At 39.2% G+C, this 23,604-nt stretch overlaps 1 protein-coding gene across 9 annotated transcripts in view; it reads left to right on the top strand.

Annotated features, from left to right (window-relative positions):
- Positions 1 to 23,604, top strand: part of KIZ (kizuna centrosomal protein) — a 130,965-nt gene that overhangs the window by 82,575 nt on the left and 24,786 nt on the right. For 8 of the 9 annotated variants that reach the window (XM_035705530.2, XM_025469112.3, XM_025469111.3 and 5 more), the window contains 3 exons: positions 6,144 to 6,288; positions 16,412 to 16,577; positions 17,850 to 17,915. In XM_035705530.2, coding sequence (XP_035561423.1) covers positions 6,144 to 6,288; positions 16,412 to 16,577; positions 17,850 to 17,915 — 377 coding nt within the window. The remainder of the gene's footprint in view (positions 1 to 6,143; positions 6,289 to 16,411; positions 16,578 to 17,849; positions 17,916 to 23,604) is intronic. The other variant, XR_007405682.1, reaches the window with a different exon arrangement.

Here is a 23,604-nt window from a genome sequence, read left to right as displayed (position 1 = left end):
ACAAATCTGGGATAAGACAAAGAGAGAGGAAGTTAATTAAATGTAGGGTAGTTGGCACATATGAACTATATATAACTCATATATTTTCGTAAGTCGCTCAGAAATCCATTCCATACTCTCTACCCACCTTTTAGGCAAGCTGGGTTTCTTTTCATGACTCAGAAGTTCTGTGGCATTAGGCCACTTACTGAGTTCATAGAATTACAAATGTGTAATATGTGTAATGGTTTGTCCAGTACTCTCATCTGGTAGGTGCCTAATTTATGTGGCATAAATGTTGCCAGTGTTCTTTTATTTGTATTTTGAGGATTGACTATGTTTCCTCTTATAAAAATATGTCCTACCATTTACTAGCAGAGAACAGATTATTACTCAGACCTGGTCAGCAGATGGGTGTCTGTGAAAGCCTTTCTGCAAGGACCTTCTGTGGCTGAGAGCATGGGAGGGGCTCTTGGGGTCTGCTTATCTTACCTCCAACATCACCTTCTCTAACTTTAGTGCACCAAGTAGGCTGTTTTATGTTCGCGTCTTTCTTTAGAAGAGAATTCAGCCTGTCTAGCATGTATTGGATACCATCAAGGCATGAGAAGTGAGGATAATGGTCTCTAAAAGGGCCTTATCACAAGAAAACTTGGCCAATTGAATGTTTCCATTTCACAGGCCATGATGAGCTTCACAAGTCCTGAGTGTTTTTAATTTACCTTCTGTATCTCCACTAGTGATCCCCAAACTATAGGAAATGTTGGAAATGACCTTCCTAGTCAGTAGCTTTTCAGCCTAAAGCAGTAAAGGCAAGAAAATCCTCTTCCATGTATTTATCATGTGAAATAAAAAACAGCAGTCTTAAAATACTCCTTTACAAGGTAGTGGAAGAAACTGCCTGGGAGGAATCTTTCTGAGCTCTATAGGTTGATTGGTGCTTATGTGGTGTAAGGCTCTTTGTCCCTCTTTTTCTTTCTCACTGCTTTTTATATCTGTTGATATACTATTTGGCATAAACCACAGTTGTGGCATGTGGCATAGGAAGCATATACACATTTATAATTCTCATACAAACTGACTTGTTAGACTAAATGATTCATTGTTGGACTCTCTTAACCTAGGTTGCCAAACTGATTGTGGGTGAGAAAATATAATATCTACATCTACTAGACTAACGTTTGTTATAGTTTCTCAACATGCATGATAGAGGATTGATTTTCATTATGAAAAGTTGCATTTTATATGACTATTGATCTATAGTTGTGTATAAATCAGCCTTCCCTAAGAAATGATTCTTCTTATAACCAACACAAATTTTAAAATTAATATCTGGAGGCTTCAAGACTGTTTGGTTACCACCATCATTTTTTAAAGCTAGATAAAGAAGTCAAGAATGGTTACTAATGTCAGTGTTATGTTCTGTTACAATTAGAATTGTCCCATGTACTGTGACTGGCAATACTATTTAATGCACACTGATTGTCACTGCTTCACTGTCTAACCTTGGAAAAAGTGCCAACTCTTTATAGGACCTGTGAGAGACAAGTAGTCAGGTCTTTAATACATGTTCTTTTTAATGATTTTAACCATGGCATCTGACTCCACCCTGCCGTCCTTGCTCTAACCAGCTCCCTGCACCCCTCAACACCCAGTAGTTATTGCTGGGTACTCCTCTAAGTGAGATATTCCTGTCTGCTTGGTGATCTGCCCTGGACCAAACTAGTCAATTTGATAAACCATTCCAGAAACACATTCAGAGAGAATGATCTGCTTCTGTTCCTTGATTGCTAATGATTCTGGTGTCATTGAAGTCTAAGCCAGGCAGAGTAGGAAGCCTCTAACAAGTTATGAACTCCTTAAAACCCATTGAATAGAACCATGTTTGATGTGGCCAAAGTCCTGCTTGTGCCCCTGACCAAACCATGGCAATGGACATCTGTCTCTTTAATCTCATCTGTAATATAGGACACCTGCCCCATAGTATACTCTAAAAGATAATGTGAAGACTTCCAAATTCCTGCTCATAAAATGAAGCATCTTAGAAGAAAAAAAGACCAAAACCATTACTATCATCATTATTGATTTAGTGTTCAAAGACCTTCATTTGAAAGAAAGATTTTCTATTAGGTAGGGGACCAAGTCGCTATTGTAGACAATTATGAACCACTAAAATATGATTCATGACATTTGGAGTACTTGATAAAAGTTTTTGTTCATCATTGCCTTTGGGAAAAATTTTAACATAAAAACAATTAATAAGTAGTTTTATATGATGAGCCATTATGAGACTGTTTTTATTTTTTTTTCCAGGTGCAACTAATTAATTGTCTCTCTTAGTGGCTATTCTCAAATACAGTTGCCCAATTGTGTTCTCAAACTCATGCTTAAAAATTGAGTCAGCTTTATATTGTTTGAATTACAGTATGTAAAAACCTCTTTATTTTATTCTGCCTGTATTCAAAATGAAAATCAAGGTGTTTATTAATTTGTCTGCATTTAAAACTTTGGTTGGTCAAATTACCAATCTGTTGTAAATCAGTTGTGGTTAAGAAGTTCTGGTACGTTTGTGTTAATTGCAGGTTTCTGATTGGAAGCCATTCCAAACATATGAAATTAATTATAGATTAGAGTATCATCTTTTGTTATATATATATTTTTTAAAAGATTTTATTTATTAGAGAGAAAGAGAGGGCATGAGCAGTGGGGAGGGGCAGAGGGAGAAGGAGAAGCAGGATCCCTGCTGAGCCAGGAGCCAGATCATGACTTGAGCCGAAGGTGACTCTTAACTGACTGAGCCACCCAGGCGCCCCTCTTTTGTTATATTTTTAATTAGAGGAGTATAACACTTAACTGACATCAAACTTTGTTTTCTCTCTGTAACACCGATATTACAAATTTTCCAAGAAAGTGGGCAAAAGTGGAAAAAAAACCTTTTTAAGTTCTTTGTACCACTTTGCGAATTTTCTGATTTGGTGTATTTATGTAGAACCATGGGAACACCTCATGCAAAGACAGCCACGGCTCTTGCACTCCTTGCCCAATCGATCCTGAAATAAATCTGCAGGAAAGCCTGGTTTTGTGCTTTAAGTGTTGGCTTAGCTGTTCCAAAGTCACAGATTCTAGATGCTGTAACTCCTTCAGTAGTTCATTTGCTGTTTCACCCTGTGCAAGTTGATTAATGGTTTTGTCCCTTTGTGAAGTTTGTGTAATAATTGTAGAAACCTTAGCTTATTCTTCATCCCAGGACCTGAAGGATGGTTATAGTTGGTGAGGATATTAGTACCCTGAGTCTTGCCTTGGCTTTGTCTCTGGAGAAATTACATGTATCAATCACCTGAGAGACTGGTCTCTGATCATTCAGTCCATCCCAACTAATTTAATTAATTTAATTGATCCTAATTCAACTTGTTTTCAAGTTTAAGTCAACCTAGCAAAACATGCTTTCAGACCAGAAACAAAATTGATTTACTCATTATAAGGAATACAACAGCTGAATAGACTAGAATTTGCTCCTGTCCTATGAATGCGTTTTCCCAGTAGGGAAATCTATTGTGAAACCAAATGCAGATGGATGTTCGTTCATTTATATAGAATCAGAACAAAGGAATTGGGCGGCATTATGACTTCAGTGAAGTCTGGAAGAAACTAAGAAATTCAAGTTGCTGAAGGAGCTTTCTGCCCAACCAGCCAGAAACTTTGGAATCATTCTGGAAAGTTTTTAAAGAGTTTCAAGGATCGCCATGACACATCCTACTTTATGCAACTGTTCGTTAGGTCAAGCAAAGATTATAACAATTAAGATGCACTAATAAGGTTCTAAATTATACATAGACTTACTTTTTTCAAAGCATACAGAAAAATAAAAGGAACTGTACAGTGAGCATCCCTATATCCACCACCCAGATCTACCATTGACATTTTACTGCACACCACACCCATATCTGTCTTTCTATCCTTCTGTTTATCTCAATCTCTTATTTTTGTGAATTTAAAAGTAAATTAAGTAAGCTATAGACATTAGTATACTAGGTTTTCTTTTTAACTTTTTGTTTTTAAATTTTAAAAAATTCACAAAAGTAAATATAATGAAATCCCATGTATTTATCACTGGGATCCACAATTGTCAACATTTTTTTAGTCTTGTATTATCTATTTTTCTCCTCCACACTCTTTTCTTGAGTCATTTAAAACAGACAATATGTTTCATTTACAAATACAAATACTTATCTTTCTAATAAATAAGCATTTAATACATAACTGTTTAACAAGATTCCTTATCTAATACCTATTCTTTACCAGTTGTCCTTGATTGTCTCAAAGTCTTTTTACATTTGATTTATTTGAAAAGGATCCAAATGATATTACCCATAAATTGGTGGTTCAACCCAGATACAAGATTATATTCCAGACCAGCTATTTTGGCAACATGACATTGTAACTATACTTCTGTTATACTTCTGCAGGCAGCACATGGTGGCTGATTGTTCCACTGTTAGTGGTGCTAGGACTGATCCATGGGTTCAAGCGTTGGCATGCTGATGCCTTTAGTATGGTATTTACCATTATGCAATTTTCACAAAATTATGATCATTTCTTAGATGCAGTCATTAATTTGGATTTACAAAATACTGACTAATTCATTAGTTGGAAGAACTTTGCCCATCAACTACTTGGTAGTCCTGAAATGTGTTTTTTTGACCACAAAAGTGGGATAAATGATTCTGTCCCTTTACTTACCAATTTTCAGAATGAGTTGTTGCCCTAGCATCCTCCAAAAGTTGGTTGGTTGGTTGGTTATATTTTTAATTGTGGTAAAACACAACAAAAGTTACCATCTTAACGATTTTTTTAAAAGATTTTATTTGTTCTAGAGAAAGAGAGAGCGCGAATGGGGGGGAGGGACAGAGGGAGGAGCCCCTACGTGGGGCTTCATCCCAGGACCCTGGGATCCTGACTGGAGCTGAAGGCAGACACTTAACTGAGCCACACAGGAACATCCTCCCCACCAATCTTAACCATTTTTAAGTGTTCCGTAGCATTAAGTACATTCATATTATTTTGTACCAGATCCCCAGAACTTTCTCATTTTACAAAACTGAAACTCTATACTCATTATTTAACTCTCCATTTCTTCTTCCCTCTAAGCCCCTGGCAAGCACCGATCTGCTCTGTTTCTATGAATTTGACCATTTTAGGTACTTTATGTAAATCAAATCGTGCATTATTTGCCTTTTTGTGACTAGCTTATTTAACTTAGCATGATGTCCTTAAGATTCATGTATGTTGCAGCATGTGACAAGATTTGCTTCCTTTTTAAGGCTGAATCCAAAGGTTTTTATTATTTTAAAAACTTACTTTTTGTTATTTTTCACATGAACTCATGATTTTCCTGTATTTGCTGTATATCAATCCATTGGAGTCATGATTCTTTTTGGTGCTCAAATTGTCTCATCTTGGGCCAGTGGGATCCCCCTCAGGATAGTCTCTGAGGCCTTTTGACATGACTCAGTAGTCTCTGATAGCTTCTTTTGTGATGCCAGGATGTTCCAGGTTCATCTTGTCCATCTCTCCTATGCAAGAGATACACTACATGCCATAGTCTGGGAATATAATTTAGGTACACTTTTCAATTCTTTCCTAATGTTATCTTAATGCTTTTTCATTGCAAATAGACCATAGTAAGAGTCTAATAAGGATAAACTGATGTTAAAAATAAAATGTGATTGGTTTCTTTTAACTACACATAAGAGGAACCTGACCATCTATGCTGTGATTTGAAACCAAGGCTACATATTAGAACCACTCTGTGAGCCTTAAAAAAATCCCAATGGGCAGGGCACACCCGAGTCCAGTGTTACTAGATTTTTTAAGGGTGGCACCAGGTATCCCGGATTTTGCAGAGCTCCCTACGTGGTTCCAGTAGGCAGCGAAAGTTGAGAATGTTAAAATTTAGTGGTGAAATTATAACCAAAATAAATGAAAAAGAAAGAAAGATAACCTAGACTCTGGAAATTACCTCAGTCCTGAATATATTAGGTTCCATACTTTTCTGGATGAACTGTCCTTTGCTAACTTGAATGTGGTACCTCTAAAAATGAAGGAATCTCATAAATAACACAATACTGCAAATCTCTAATGTGTCTACTGTTTCTGTTTTATAGATTTGAACACGCACCAGCAGCAGGCTTGAGGGCACGATTGGGTCAGCATGTTGCCACCTTGAAAGAACATGATAATTCTATCAAAGAAGAGGTAGCTAAACCATCTGAAGTTTTCCCAGTTAAAAACATGAACCAGACAACAAGGGTCAGTAATTTTTTTTTTAAATAAAGTTTCAAGTTTATGCAAATGATTCATTTGAGGACATAGTCACATTCTTGACAATGGTTAAAATATCTTTTATTTATTTATTTGTTTATTTATTCATTCATTCATTCATTAGAGACGGGGGGCGGGGAGACATAGGCAGAGGGAGAAGCAGGCTCCATGCAGGGAGCCCGATGTGGGATTCGATCCTGGGACTTCAGAATCACTCCCTGAGCTGAAAGCAGACACTTAACCACTGAGCCACCCAGGTGTCCTAAAATATTTTCTTTTTAATTTTACATGATAAGTGAAGTTTTATGATTTGTTTGTTTTCACTTTCTGATCTCAGGCCTTTTGCAGTTTTGTGTAGGAATCTCAACTCCCTACAGAAAGTTAATTCAGATCCTAGAGGTAACTTCATTAAACATAATGACAGGGATCCCTGGGTGGCGCAGTGGTTTGGCGCCTGCCTTTGGCCCAGGGCGCGATCCTGGAGTCCTGGGATCGAATCCCACGTCGGGCTCCCGGTGTATGGGGCCTGCTTCTCCCTCACCTATGTCTCTGCCTCTCTCTCTCTCTCTCTGTGTGACTATCATAAATAAATAAAAATTAAAAAAAAAAAAACATAATGACAACATTTTCCAAGGAACCTAGAAGCATCTTGTAGCATTCTGGTTTTCTTTCTCCACTCCATACTTTAAAAATCCTGAACAGTCATATATGTTAATTCAGCAAATACGTATTGATGCACTTCTATACAAAGGTACCAGACCAAATCCATTGAAGGAAAAGAGATAAATAAAATGTGACATCTTCTGGGGAATGGTATATTGGGATGTATGCAGTAAGAAAATAGCAAAGAATATGGACCTTCAGAAAAAGGAGCCAAGCCATCTAGAGATCCAATGAGGGCAGACTTTACAGTGGCGGGAGTAGAGAAGTGTGAGGTGACCATGAAAAAAGAGACAGGATTTTGACAGTCTAAGAGTGTAGGAGGGTGCATCAGGCAGGAGAGGGCTGTTAGGAGCCAAAGAATAGACCCAGGAAGTAGAGCTCAACTCTGGTCTTCTTGGCTAGAGGGCAGGCTCCAGGCTGGGGGTGATGGATAAGAAAGTCCAAAGTGGCCACAGGCCCTGTGAGCAGCATCCATCCAGCCCAAGTAGGGAGTTTGTGTTTGGTTTAGACTCTGGAAAGCTGTCAGAGCTTTTTAAGCAAAGGGGCACCCGAGGGCATGAAGATGCTAAACAGATGGAGCAGATGGAGCTGATCCCCAAGGAGAACACGAAGGAGGTCCCAAAAGCCAGGTCTAGAGCATGCCCTGTGTAGTCTTCATCATTCTCTAGAAGGCCATATATTCAGAGATGGCACTCCTAAGTTTAATGACATGTCAGTGTGTCTTGTCTCAAAGTATGTTTTCTCATCTCTATCTGTAATGTAGGGTTTTCTGGCTTGGATCCTTTTTAAGTTTTTATTTTTTATCATGTTCAAAGTCCAAGGATTTGACATGTGCCCCTCCTGGAGGCAAGCCTTGCCACCCCAGGACTGAAGTCAGACACCTCTCTCACTGTGCGGTCCAGAGTCTCTGCCATTGCTCCCTTTCCTGAGTCTTTCAAAGCACCTTCAGTCCTTCCCATGCCCCCTTTCTTTGCCTCTTTAATTAAAAGAGAGGAGGAAGAGGGTTTTTTTTTTTTTTACCATTTCAAACATACATACATAGAATGATGTAATGAATTTAACATGCCTACCCAAGTTCATGTGTGTTGTTACCATTACACTGGATTTGTTTCAAACTTCACCTTCTGCTTCCTTCCCCCTACCCCATCAGTCCCCCCACATCACCCTATCCCTCCTCTTCCTCCTCTTACCTGCTTCCTCCCCCCTTTCCTTCTTCTGAAACCAACTATTACAAATATAGATACAGCGGCATGTGCCTTTCACAGATCCCCTTTCCCTTCTCACAGATAACCTGGGATGTATCCTTCCCACACACATTTGCATTTTATTGCATATTTGTGTGATTCAGTAAAGAAAGAACAATATTGTTTAGGAAAAACAGAACCTGTGTTTCTTAGGTCCATTCCATATCTGTTGATAATTATAGTTCTTAAGAAGGATTTTTGTTCTCAGGTTTTATTTAGTACTCTTTCATAGCAACATTGTTTCCCATTCATTCCATTCACTACAAATACCTCACATCTTAGCCACATCAAGGGTGAAAGAAATATTGGCCTACTGCCCTTTGCTATCTAATTGTCTCATTATTTAAGTTGTTTATAGTAGAAAACATATTCCAAGTTCAGACAACCAATTCACTCATAATTTTTCAAATAATAACTCCGGTATTAACGGAAAGGGGGATGCCTGATGAAGAACTTAGAAATCAAATGATATTCTGCCTCCCTTAGTAGATCTTTGGTTCCTTTTTAAATCGTCATGACCTCATCTTCATGACAATAGTGAAAGTTACCAAAAAAGTAATGATGAAGCCTGTCCTTTTTTTTTTTTTTTTTTTTTTTTTTTTTTTTTTTGATGAAGCCTGTCCTTAAAAATAGAAGTAAGCAGGCAGTTTCTGTTAGTTTGGGACTGAAGAAATGTGCAACCCTAAAGAACTGTGTTGCCAAAATGAACGTTGTGAACTCTACAGTAAAATGCTTTTGTGGGTTCTAGGACTGCTTTGGTTTACACAATCATCTAGTCACAGTTAGCAAAAATCAAATGTCTCTGAGTCATTTCTCATCATTCATTGAAACAATATACACAGTAAATAGTATAGTATGGGTTAAATATTTCTCCATAGGTAAAAATCATAAAACTAAGAGATTTTCAAAATTTAAGAAAGCTCTACTAGAAATTACTTGGTGAAGAATCTAATGAAGCTCAGAAATATTTACTTTGATCTCTTGGGTAAATGGCTAATTAAACAGCCATATGTAAATGATGTTTACCTGTGGGTCCCTTTGCTGTCAGCTGGAGTCAATCCCGTCTCTTGAGTAAATACATCATTAAAGCCGCCGAAACTCGGATTATGTCCCCTCGAGACCAGATAAGATCCACAGCACCTGCATAACCTATTAGGTAATTACATAATTGAGCTGCATGCTTTTAAATCAGAAAAATTTGTAATTACTCTATGTGGAAAAAAAAATGAGTTGGGTGCTTCATTAAAACACAAAGTGCCTTAATACTCCTTTTCTCCTAAGTGATGTCCTTTCTGCCCGGGAGAACTTCTCCAGGCAAAGCAGAGTGGCTTCCTCGTGTCACCCACAGAGAAAGTCAGTCCTGTCCCCCACCACATATGCACCGCCACAGAGACATGTGATTGGTCACAGAAATCCCTTCACCTCTTCCTAAATGATGGACTGTTTTTTTATCTTATCTCTTGAATGCTCATTTGCTGGCCCATGTGAATACTTGTTCATTTCTTTTAATTGCTACATAGATAATCCCTTTTTCTTTCTCTTTTCCCCTTTTTCTCCTATAACTTAGATATAACTTGAGAGCATTCTGCTTTAAGCCGTGAATAATTACTTCTGATATGTAAGAGGAAGGTCAGTTAAATCTATATGTTAGGAGAAAATGTTACCTATCTATAGCCATATTCTCTTGCTTTTTTGTATCTGCATTAATAGCACTGATATACATAAAGAAGAGAATTTAATTTTACTAAATACTTTACATTCGTTTTCTTTTTTTTTAATTTATTTCTTATTGGTGTTCAATTTACCAACATACAGAATAACCCCCAGTGCCCGTCACCCATTCACTCCCACCCCCCGCCCTCCTCCCCTTCTACCACCCCTAGTTCGTTTCCCAGAGTTAGCAGTCTTTATGTTCTGTCTCCCTTTCTGATATTTCCCACACATTTCTTCTCCCTTCCCTTATATTCCCTTTCACTATTATTTATATTCCCCACATGAATGAGAACATACACTGTTTGTCCTCCGATTGACTTACTTCACTCAGCATAATACCCTCCAGTTCCACCCACGTTGAAGCAAATGGTGGGTATTTGTCGTTTCTAATGGCTGAGGAATATCCCATTGTATACATAGACCACATCTTCTTTATCCATTCATCTTTCGATGGACACCAAGGCTCCTTCCACAGTTTGGCTATTGTGGCCATTGCTGCTATAAACATCGGGGTGCAGGTGTCCCGGCGTTTCATTGCATCTGTATCTTTGGGGTAAATCCCCAACAGTGCAATTGCTGGGTCGTAGGGCAGGTCTATTTTTAACTCTTTGAGGAACCTCCACACAGTTTTCCAGAGTGGCTGCACCAGTTCACATTCCCACGAACAGTGTAAGAGGGTTCCCTTTTCTCCGCATCCTCTCCAACATTTGTGGTTTCCTGCCTTGTTAATTTGCCCCATTCTCACTGGTGTGAGGTGGGATCTCATTGTGGTTTTGATTTGTATTTCCTTGATGGAAATACAAATGATTTTGATGTGATGCAGAGAATTTTCTCATATACATGTTGGCCATGTCTATGTCTTCCTCTGTGAGATTTCTCTTCATGTCTTTTGCCCATTTCATGATTGGATTGTTTGTTTCTTTGGTATCGAGTTTAATAAGTTCTTTATAGATCTTGGAAACTAGCCCTTTATCTGATATGTCATTTGCAAATATCTTCTCCCATTCTGCAGGTTGTCTTTTAGTTTTGTTGACTGTATCCTTTGCTGTGCAAAAGCTTCTTATCTTGATGAAGTCCCAATAGTTCATTTTTGCTTTTGTTTCTTTTGCCTTCGTGGATGTATCTTGCAAGAAGTTACTGTGGCCGAGTTCAAAAAGGGTGTTGCCTGTGTTCTCCTCTAGGATTTTGATGGAATCTTGCCTCACATTTAGATCTTTCATCCATTTTGAGTTTATCTTTGTGTATGGTGCAAGAGAGTGGTCTAGTTTCATTCTTCTGCATGTGGATGTCCAATTTTCCCAGCACCATTTATTGAAGAGACTGTCTTTCTTCCAATGGATAGTCTTTCCTCCTTTATAGAATATTAGTTGACCATAAAGTTCAGGGTCCACTTCTGGGTTCTCTATTCTGTTCCATTGATCTATGTGTCTGTTTTTGTGCCAGTACCACACTGTCTTGATGACCACAGCTTTGTAGTACAACCTGAAATCTGGCATTGTGATGCCCCTAGATATGGTTTTCTTTTTTAAAATTCCCCTGGCTATTTGGGGTCTTTTCTGATTCCACACAAATCTTAAAATAATTTGTTCTAACTCTCTGAAGAAAGTCCATGGTATTTTGATAGGGATTGCATTAAACGTGTATATTGCCCTGGGTAACCACATTTGTTTTCTGTGTGTATTTATACCACCCATCACAGAAATTGGATTCTTAGGGGTAGCATATGTTTTTTTTAAAAAACCTAGCAGAAAAAAAACCTCCAAATTTGGAATAATAAAGTAAAAAAAAATAAATAAATAAAAGAAAGTTGTCTATTGACATTGCAGTGTGTGGTTTTTAATATTTAATATATTGACAAACATGGACTGTACTATTTGTGTACAAAGCTTTTCTTCCCCCACTTGTCACAAATGGACTTCATATCATCAGATGTTCTACATCATTTCAAATGGCTGCACAGAGACCCCTATAAAGATACTCCAGTCTCTTTAACCATTCCTATTGTTGAGGTTTGTTTTTAATTGTTCCTCTAGTAAAAAAAATTGCAAAGAACATCTGAGCCATTCAATTTTTACAACTGTCCATGCTATTTCGTTTTGATGAATTTCTAGATGTGGGATTGTCAGGTCAGAAGGTGTGTGTATCTCTCAGGCTGTAGCTAATCACTGGTACATCTCACTCTGGAAGGGTAATCAGTTATGAGGAATGAATGAAATATTGTTTCTTTGAGATTTTTATGAAACTGGATACTATTGACTTTTTTTTTTTTTGGACACCAAGATTGAGAAATACAAATGACGTCTGATTTTTTTGTTCATTTGACCTTTATAGTACAATTGAGGTCAAATTTTCCCCTACCTATTTGTTAGCCATTTGTATTTCTTCTTTAATAATTGGCAGGTTCATGTTCTTTGCTCATTTTTCTATTAGGTTAGTAATCTTTTTCTTATTGACTTGTAAGAATTTTTTTTCTATCAATTGGCACAATTTATTGCAGTATTTTGAGCAGTTTTTCTTTCATTTCTTTTAATGGTGTTTTGGACATAATGTCTTTTCCAGTAATACCCTCATCTATATATCTATACATGTGAATATCACAATTGATTGTTTCTGGATATAAATTAAGAAATGACTCTTGAGGTTCTCAACCTAGCAGGATCCATATTTAAACTGAACTTTGAGAAAAATTCTAATAGACTTGAACCAATAACTCTAGGTGTCCTGCTGAGTATAATTAATGGGACGATTTATCTTTTGTAAGATCTGAAATGTGGAGATATCACTGTCAGTCATTCTGCAAACAGTGTGTGCATTGGCATTGAATTTCCCTTTCTCCTGGCTCCGGGGAAGGCAGAAAAGTGAGAGACTAGTTTGTTGGTATGGACTTAATCATCAGACTACTGATAGCAGTGAAGACAGTCTCCATCTCCCTCCTGGGCTCAAAATGTAGGAAATCCAAGAGAGAGCCTTTATTAGCTAACGGATAAGTTGAAACCCAAGCATAGTCCATTCATAAGCACCATCTGGAGGCCAATAAGAAAGTTGTTGTGTGGTGGCATTTTTCACATAGAGAGTTGCAATTTGCAGAGCCCATTCAGTCCCAGCGTGAGCTGTGTAAGGCAGCTTGCTCACTTTTCTCTGGGCTTTTGTCCATGCAGGTATGGGTTAGTGTCGTAGCCTTGAACTGCAAGCTCCTTCAAGTTGGGGGATTCCCTAAAAATACGCCTTTCTAAAAGGTCTGCAGACATGACCGCTTGAGAATGTATTACAAATGTTTCTCCCAACTCTACTGAAGTTGTTTTCGACTCAAAACTTTCTGACTGTTCCTTGTCTGAGGCTGATGTTTCTTTCTGTCCTGCTTATTATTATTCCCTGCTTGTTAAGTCTTATATTGTGGATTCCTTTACGGATGACCCACTGGACACATTTGCTACTCTCTGTTGGCTCCATGGTCCAGTAAAACCAAGCCAGCCATTCTAATGTAGTAATTTGACCTTCTACCAAAATCCTTGCAGATATAAAAAACTGATCTTTGAGAAATTATCTATAGAATTATCTTAGAAGATGAGTTGCTTTAGGGATGCCTGGGTGGCTCAGCGGTTGAGCGTCTGCCTTTGGCTCAGGTCAGAATGCCAGAGTCCTGGGATCGAGTCCCACATTGGGCTCCCCTCCGGGAGCCTGCTTCTCCCTCTACCTATGTCTGTGCCTCTCTCTGTGTGTCTCTCATGAATAAATACATAGAATCTTTAAAAAAAAAATGATGAGTCATTTTATAAATGCCTCTATCAAAACAGTAAGAGAAATTGGGGCACCTAGGTGTCTCAGCCAGTTAAGTGTCTGCCTTCAGCTCGGGTCAGGATCTCAGGATCCTGGGATCGAGCCCCACATTGGGCTCCCTGCTCAGTAGGGTGTCTGCTTCCGTCTCTCCTCCTACCCCTCCCAACTCATTCTCCCTCTTTCTCTCTAATAAATAAAATCTTTAAAAAAAAAAAAAGTAAGAGAAATCCTAGAGCTAGGAATATTGAGTAGTAAAGATAATTTATCTCCATTTATGAAATATACAAAATAAATAAAAACCTGCAGTATGCTCACCACTCTATCTACCTCACCCTACTCACCCTAGTTTAAAAAAAAAAAAAAAAAGAGGGCTCAGTGTAGAACTGGTGGCAGTGGTGATATGGTTATCAAGCAAATAAGGATTTATTAGAAAGGCATTTACAGTATTATTATAGCATTTTATTCTGTGTTCTTTTGAGGCCCAGTTGGAACCCAGCTAAAGCAAAGAAGGGGCTTGTATGAAAAGGGATGTGCAAAGCTGTGAGATAAATTGTGTGTCATCCCTGAGGGCCTATTGAGAAGTAATCTGAGTCACTGGCAACCCCAGTTTCCATTGTCAGCAAATTCTACAGCACAAAGTGCAGGAAGCTTCAACAGTCCTTGAACAATTTTATTCTTAAGATGTGTGTTAAGACAGAGGCTATTATGAATTCATGCCAAGAAATTATTACTTATAACCATTACATAAGGCAAGATGTGGAAAAAGTACATCTTTGAGGCTCTCAGATATTTGGAGTTTTTTCTATTAGAAAAAGAAGATTACAGAACTGGCCAGAATCTGGGCCGGTTCTTTTTGTTCATATTCTAAAATGCTTTTCACATAGCCAGGATTATTGGGCACACAGAATTGGAGCTTAGCTCTCTGTGGGAAGAGACTAGATCAGGATGAGTGGAGATCTAGAAATGAGACATGCCAGGATGGTCCAGAGATCATACTGACAGCTGAGAGATGGCAGTTCAAGGACGTGGTCCTACTCTTCATACCTCTCTTCCTAGACAGATCCTAGAAACAGGTGCAGTGCAATGGTCCATGAAGGCAGCTCTGTGTGGGGCACTATGGCAGCCAGTGATGGGAACCAGCCCTGGCCTGAGCTTTGGAGGCAGGACTTTTATACCTGAACCCTAGTCTGTGGAAGCAGGGATAGATGTCACATCATCCCAACAGAGTGTTACCACAATTGGAATAAAATCTAGGACTGATTTAAACAAATGGAGGAAAAGCTCCTGGTTACTAGAAGTGGACCACAGACAGGTCTTGGCTGTAAGTCTAACTTGATGCCAAGTCCCTTGGCCAAGGAGAGTAGAACTCTTTAAATACCTTCTAATCAGCTGCTGTAGCCCCTAGGATAGGCAAGAGTCCAAAAGGCCAGCTGGTCCTAGGGAGGGCAGAGGGCAAGAGCCTTACAGGGATGTCAAGGTCCATGGCAGTGACTTCAAAGTATGTTCCAGGCCAAACTCACAAGGCTAGATCTCCCATATTCTGCCTCAGTGATTCTCCCTTTTGGGGTATCTTCACTTTCTTTCATGTTAATCACAAGGAAAGTTTATTCTGTTTCCTGTTATTCCCTAGATAGTAATGGTGTTGCTCCTTTGCACTTAGACTGAAGATGACTTGGGAGGCTTTATTAAGTCCACTCTTCATATCAACTTGTAGAGTCTCATGTTCGTTTTCCACAGAAACACCCTCTTTCTCGAGGTTGGGTTGGATACCGCCCTGTATTTGCTCCTGTCATCAGATACTAGTGATAGCTAAGTTGGTACCACCGCCTAGGTTTTCACTGCCAAAAGCCTGGGCAAGTCACCAATTCCAAGTAAGAAGTAAAAGAAGATATACACCCTGGAAGGTTACTCTCTTGATTACCTCTTGTTACCAGCATATTTGTGTTTCTCAGGAGGAGAGTACTGACTTGGAAATGAAAGACATGAGTATTAACTTGTCCTGTTAATTGCCACTTGCTCTCCACCTCTCAAGTTGGCCATGATGAAAGCTGTACCCACCTGTCTGCCCATGAGACATGAGGTGATAGGAGTAAGACAGTTCAGGGCCCTTGGAAAATAGATAGGTAGTGTGGCAGGCCAGCTTCCTGAGTTCCCAGCAGACTGAGGGGCAAAGTGCAGAGTATCTTTATTTATCATTGATTGAGGATTGATTTAGAATAAGTTTAGCTCTCTTTTTGCTTTAGTGTAACCTCCTCAGCCACAAGTTTTTCTATAATCTCATTTTGGGGAAGTTCAGGGGTCATTTCAAGAAAGATGGAGATATCTCAAGGTCACATTCATTTCAAACTGTCTTCAGTGCCTGAAAAACAGATTCATGTAATGAAAGATAAGTCTTAGATAAACTAGCCCAGATTAATGGTGGTGGTCACATCTCATAAACATACTTCACGAGTCAAAGAACACTTCTGCATTCTGTAAGTCCTCAAAGAAGGTATCACTGCAAGTGTGAGTTGTTGTAAAGAAATTATGCTGGAAAATAATCAGATGTTGTCTCATCTCAAAGACATTTTAATTTCAGTTAAATGTCAGGAAGCAAATTAAATCCTAAGTAAAGCTTAACCTAAAATTACATTTGAAGGCTGGGTTTTCAAGACCAAGGGTAATGCAGTTAGAGTTTGTTTTTATTTCTTTGTGCTTTCTTCTAAACACTGTAGGCAGCAGCCTTATTGAAAAAAGCCCTTACAGAAGAGTGTGACGGTAGGTCAGCTATTCATAGTAATGAATCATCCTGCAGCTTGCCATCTATTCTGAATGACAATAGTGGAATAAAGGAAGAAAAACCTGCTGCATGGCTCAACAGTGTTCATATAAAGGAACAAGGTAACTCTTGCTATAAATTCTGTCCACAGAAAACATGCATTCAGAGTCAGTGCAACACCCTCTTTCTCGAGGTATACCTATAAAATTAAGCTGACCATAGAATACCTCTGATTTTAATATGCATGATATGTTCTTTGTTTTATACCACCTTTTAGGAAATATATTTGTTTTCATTTAGTCTATCAGGAATGGAAAACCTAATCATAGATCTGCAGTTCTGCTGAATTTCCGATAAGGTTTTTTTTAAGATTTTATTTATTTATTGGAGAGAGAGAGCACAAGCCAGGGGGTAGGAAGAGGCAGAGAGAAAGGGAGAAGCGGATTCCCTGCTGAGTGGGGAGCCAGACACAGGTTCCAGGACCTCCGAAATCATGACCTGACTCAAAGTCCGGCGCTTAACTGATTGAGCCACCTAGTGCCTCTCTAATAAGTTTTTATAAGTAATGAAATCTTAGCAAAATGAATCTCTTGGCAGTAGATCATTTTGATCATGTGACAAAGATGAAAGTGATTCCATTAAAGTGATTCCATAAAATACCATGGAGTTTTTGATATCACTTCATAAAATTTACTCATAATTTGTAAAAATTATTTTTAATTGTAATGGAACTTTTTTTTAAGATTTATTTATTCATGAGAGACACAGAGAGAAAGAGAGAGGCAGAGACACAGGCAGAGGGAGAAGCAGGCTTCCCGTGGGGAACCTGATGCAGGACTCAATCCCAGGACTCCGGGATCATGCCCTGAACCAAAGGCAGATGCTCAACCGCTCAGCCACCCAGGCATCCCAACTGTAATGGAACCTTATAAAAGTTTCAACTGATGACTAAGAATCAACAAGTTTATGCCCGGCAAACTTCATAGCCAATTTTTATTTTCTGGAGATTATGATTATTTTAGTTCTGTTAAGGCCTGTCAGTAAACTGCTGTAATGACATTTCTAAGACAGCCATGAGTTGCTCAGGACATACTGAGAAGTCAGTATACTCTTGCAGAATTTGGAGCTCACTTGTTTTAAGCCCTATTTGAATTTGATAGATGTCAGACTACAGTATTTTGCTTGAAGGTGACATAGAGATACCTTAGATTTTGAGTAAGTTTCCTTAGGAAACAATACTGTTTTAGACAAAAAAATAAACTAAGCCACAGAAAGGAATATGGGGAGGCAATGAAAATAAAAGGAACGGCAGTTTAAAAAAAAGGCGAACAAAGGTCTACTCCATAAATATAGCCTTGAGATACACTTTTATCATCATGTGTTCCTTTTTTTAGAAATTTCCAGTGACTGTGGAGGTGAAAGCAGGGAAGAAAGCATGGCAGCGAAGATCCCGATCACAGGTAAAGTTACGGTCATCAGTGAGTTTCAAATGGGATTCAACCTTATCATGTAACCAGAACCTTGTAGGTTAGTGGTTTGTGGACTCCACTAAGAGCAAGGATATTCAACAGCTACGCACTGAAGCAGGCGATTAATCCTAAGAGCCAAATGTGCAAGCTTACGTTTAACATAAACTAAAGTGGAAAATAACCGTGTCTATTGAATTCTTCATAATCACTCATACATTTACACATGTGAACACTGCCATCACATAGCCTTTCAGCACCTGCATCTGGATGACAAGGTCAGTCTCCATGGGGAACACCCAGTCATTATATGGCAAACTACAGATATTTGTGATGTTACTCTTTTCTTGCCTGTAATAATTGAATGTGTATCATTAAAATAAGGGGTGGGGGAAGTGCCAGACAGGAAGCTTTCCTTGTACCTCCAATAACTTAAAACTAACCAAAAATAGGAGGTGGTTAGCTCATCTGATAATTTAACAATTTAACAGTAAGGTTTCATCAAGACCTATTAAGATTTCTGTATAAGTGTTAGGCTTATTTCGATGGAATCTCAGTATCATTATTTTTTCTGGTTTTAGAATATCAACAGCAGCAATTAGTATTCTGAACAGAGTTCTATTTGTCGTACATCTAAATTTACTAGTACCTTATTTTGTAAAGTGGTGTACTACTTTATTAGAAATTCAAAGGTCTGACTTTAAATATTTATACAAGTAAATACACCGTTGCACCGAGGTACTGAGGCATGCATCTGCATATGTGGTCGTTTTGTTGTTTATAAGCAGAAAAGAATGGCTTTCTTTTATGGCAGTACAATTCATGGCCTGATGATTAATTTTTTAAACCCATGTTTCTGTGATGAACTCTGGTTTTGAAAAAGGAGTATATAGTAGAGCAATTATTGTATATATTCTGCATCAGATAATATTTCACCCCAAAATACAGAGGTTTTCTTTTCTTTTCAGCGTTTTCCCAGTGATATAGTTTATTGCATTTTTATTCTTCACTTTGAGAAAAACTCTGTTAGAGTCTCTTCTTTATTTTTTTATTAATAGAAGTGTAGATATCCCAAGCTGCAAATAACCAAGAAGTTATTTGGATGCTTTTCCTTTGCAATTTATCTTTGAATGCAGAAGATCTAATGACCTCTGAATTTATTTCAGTTAAAATGACAAAAACTTATTGGGTAGAAACCAGGAAATGACCCAGTTGCCCATTACTTCTCCGGTATTCTTTCTAATCATCCCTTGCAAGTAGTTGACTCTCCCCCAAATTAATGCAGATAGTATTTTCCATAGACTTCCTTTAAAATAGAAGAGATAGTTAAGTACTAGACTAAATTAACTTGGGGGAAAAAAACACACACAAAACAAAAAACCTTTTCAAAGCCAATGACTTTGTTAGAGCATTGCCAGTTCTGTCCTGGTTACCACATTCTCTTCTGTACTCCCCATTTGCCGGACCTCCATGAAGTTAATGTTCGAGGGTCTCAGGGACCTTGACCCTGCTTAAGGACCACTATTGTGACACAGGTCACTGAAGTTACTTTGCTCTGAAGTTCTTTTTTCCCCCCACTATTTTGTGAGATATAATTGTCATATAACATTGTATTAGTTTAACGCCCAAGTTCTTGACCATCACCTTTTTATTAAATATTTATGTCTTTTGGCATAATTATTTGGAGATTTGGCCTTTGGTAGAGTTAGGGCAAGTGTGTCATTTGATTTAAGTTAGAGTCCACCTCTCCCTTCATAATAATTTTGTTGAGGCTTTCTTGTTGTATGAGCTACATTCTTTCTACAGTATTCCAAAGAAAAGGAATATTCCAGAGGCTGCCCTCTGGAAGTTGAGGATATATGGTGGCTGTCCCTTGGCTTTGGCATCGGTTGTCTATGTGAGCTCTTTACTCATTGCTCTATTTCTCCACCCTTCTGAGCCTTTGAACTGGGAAAGCAGACAAGTTACTACCTGGCAAGTTTGTCTTAAAGTTGAAATGAGATTGTGTGAAAGTGCCAACTGTGTACTACATACTCAATACATGAACGCTACCTGCTGAGTTGCAGTAGGCACTTGAGAATGAGACCAACCCGAGCCCTGTGCTGCATAATTCCTCATCGACAGCACTTCCTGTAGTACCACTAAATTAGGTTCTGCAAGAAATTTCCAATGGTTGAAAACTCAGTGGTTCGAATCCAGAAAGATGTTTACTTTATCAAAAAGGTATCTTAAGGAGAGTTTCATGATATTTTAGGAACTTCTAATTAGTCCCATGAAAAAAAAGGTTAGAGAGGAATAACTAGCAGGAGTTGATGAAGTGATTCCTGGATGTCTCCTTGGTGGAGGCTACCCATCTCTGCCTATGAGTGCTCATGCACAGGTTGAGGACACTGCACGGTGCCTGATCACCAGGCGAGTCTTCCTGTGGTGTGCTGTCACAAGGGTGGCTGGACGGTTGCAGCATTTCCCCGGTCTGTTCTGTGCAGTGCTCCACCTGGAAGATACTTTGAGAAATATGTATTTTGGACCCAACCCAACGTGACCCCTCTTTCTCTCTATAGCCAGCACAGTGTGCTGCGGCCTATTAGACTTTTACAATTTAAAGTAAATGCACCATTTAAAAGTGTGAACCTAGAGTTTCAAATAACTTATTTTCCATCTGAAAATGGAATCTTTCCTATAAATGGCCAACAGTTAATATTCTGTGGGACACATTTTGGGAAATGTAAATATGCACACATATATGTTGAATGTTTAGTAAATCCTTAAGTCGGGCAGCCCCCGTGGCACAGCACTTTGGCGCCGCCTACAGCCCGGGGTGTGATCCTGGACACCCAGGATCGAGTTCCGCATCGGGCTCCCTGCGTGGAGCCTGCTTCTCCCTCTGCCTGTGTCTCTGCCTCTCTCTCTCACTCTCTCGCTCTGTGTGTGTGTGTGTGTGTGTGTGTGTGTGTGTCTATGAATAAATAAATAAAATCTTAAAAAAATAAAATAAATCCTTAAGTCTAGGGGTGCCTGGATGGCTCAGTCAGTTAAGCGTCTGACTCTTGATTTCAGCTCAGGTCACGAGCTCAGGGGCGTGAGATTGAGCCCCCCCCCCCCCCCATTGGGCTTCATGCTGGGCATAGAGCCTGCTTGGGATTCTGTCTCTCACTTTCCTTTTGTCCCTGTCCCCTAAAAACAAACGAACAAACAAAACCAAAAAACCCTAAGTCTAATGAGGACATCAATTTTCTCAATAGTCTAAGTTTATCTTCAGCATTTTCCTGCAGTTTCTTTTTGTGGGAACATCCCTCGTGGATGAAATTGCTTTATGTTATAGATGTTGGGCTGCTTTAGCATAACTAAACCCAGATGATGTTATGATTGAAAGTTATATGTTAAAGCTGCTCCCCAAATTGATGACCAGCAGGTTACAGTAGTAACATGTAACAGTTCAAAGCACTCCTCTTCGGTGTGGGTCCTCTGTGTGACATTATGTGCTTTACAGCCATCTCAGGAGAGGTACAGTAAAGACAGAGGCTGAGGCAAAATGCAGGAAGCGGGGTAGAATGGGTGGGAGGCCCTGAAGTGACACTGTATTCAGAATGACAAGAGTCCTGGGGAAGTTTAACCCAAAAAAGGCACAGAAGCTATCTGTAAGTATTTGTGGGGCTGCCACATACCAAACATTTATCAATAACTATAGCGAGTAGCTTGTGGGGAGGAGGCCTGTATGTGAGTGTTGCAAGGAAGGAATTCAGCGTTGGTCATGGAAGAACTTTCTGGCTCTTCATTCCGGCAAAAACAAGGTGAGTGTCTTCCAGCTGCTGGCTGGTTGCACCCCAGCAGGAACCCGCTCCCTAGAGGGGCACTATGGAAGGAATTTCTGTTCCTGGGAACACTAACATTCCTTTAAATGCTGGGAGTCTGTGATTCTCAGTCCATAGTAAAGGAATCAACTGTGCCAACATTCTCATTTATTTTTTTTTCCTTTATTTGCTTATCACTCCCAAACATAGGTTTTCCTGACAGAGGGGCTCATCCTTAACAAATTTGCTGTCACTCTGAAAAGCATCTGCTTTGTTGATCATCATCTGGGAGAGTGTGAGTCTGAGTCTCATGATTCTGGCTCCCACAGTCTGTGCAAAAATTTACACAGAAATCCTTCCCTACACCCCAGCCCCCACACACAGCCTGTATGATCTGCCATTGTTAACAGGCTACTCCTTTCATTAGTCAGGCTGTTCAAACTAAAGAATCCAGATAGGAAGCAAGGATTAATTTGAATGCCTCTGAATGTGTGGTTTTCTGTATATAATAAATAGTATATCATCTGCATGTCCGCTGCACCTTTACTTGGGCTGCATGTGGAAATACCAGGATAGCAAAAGCCTGCGGCCCTGCCCTCATTAAAGCCTCTGTCCCCTCCAATTTTCATAATAGCCTGTGGGGCATAAATATCAGTAACTTGTTCTACACACAGTCCAACAGAAACCTAGAAAGGTTAAGATTCCTGCTCAAAGCCATATAGCTAGCTAAGGTATTGGATCTTGAACTCAAACTTCAAAATTTAAGCCTTGACCTCTTTCCATTCTACCACTATTTTTGTTTGACAGAGGCAACTGTATCAGGATGGCTACATCAGTGAAATGTCAGTGTATGGCCCAATAAAAGATGAGCTCAGCAAGGACACTTTGAGAGCTTAATGAGCAAAGCCATACCTTTCCTTTTCCTTTTGTTAGGCCTAGAGAGGTGGGCAGCTTGCAAGGATTTCCAAGTACAGGTTGTACCAGAGGTCTGCCCTTAGTAAAGAGTGCAGTTAGGCCTGAGACCACACGTGGATGATAGGCTATTCAGGTCAGCGTTTCCCTGAAAAATTTAGGCTTGGGATTAAAGTGATGCTTACCTAGCTGATGAGAGAAAGTGTCCCTCTGAACTACTTATACCCCTAGGTAAAATCTCCTACATTGGCAATTTTATTTGTATTCACACCAAATTTACCTTTAAGAGGTGAGTTTCCGTTGAATCAAGTGATGCAGCTAATGCTAAATGTCAAAAAAACCCATCACCTAATAGTGTCCGGCACACAGTGGGCACTCATCTTGTCAAACGAATGAATAAAAATGAGAGTATTAAGGAGTTTCCTTAATGCTTGTTGATTCAGGCCAGAATAATATCTCTTGCAGTCATTCACTCCACCAGTACTTTTCCCACCCACGTGCCCATCCTGGCAAAACTCATCTCCTTAAGCTCCATGTGAAAAGGCCTCTTAGCTTTTATCTCAAGAGGATTAAGCCTCTAAGAATGTCCATTCAGCCTCTCATTCTTTTAACACCAATTCTCTTGGTCAAGCTGTGTTGAAAGTGGTTGCCTGACTGTGCCATTTCTCACTGATATTCTTTGGAAGCTGAAATATTCAAGGTCATACTAAGGTACGTCCATTTAAAAGCTTTGTGGGAGGTCAGCATAGATTTGAAGGTTGCCACTTAGGGTTCTGGACAGTGCTTCCCAAAACATGTTTACTTGAGTTTTTTATCACACTGCAAAAGGGCTGGAAATCTACAACAGCCAAGTTGTCATTGGTGACTAGATTTATCCTGGGAGAAAAGACTGCAGTCACAACTTTTGGTGGTGGGAGAACCACAGCATAACACCTCTACTGAGCCTTTTCCAAGACTGTGTCTTGCTTGTCCTGTCCCAG

This window comes from Canis lupus, chromosome 24 (genome assembly GCF_003254725.2).
Source record: "Canis lupus dingo isolate Sandy chromosome 24, ASM325472v2, whole genome shotgun sequence".
Lineage (NCBI taxonomy): Eukaryota > Metazoa > Chordata > Mammalia > Carnivora > Canidae > Canis > Canis lupus.
This window is presented reverse-complemented; position numbering and strand designations above follow the sequence as displayed.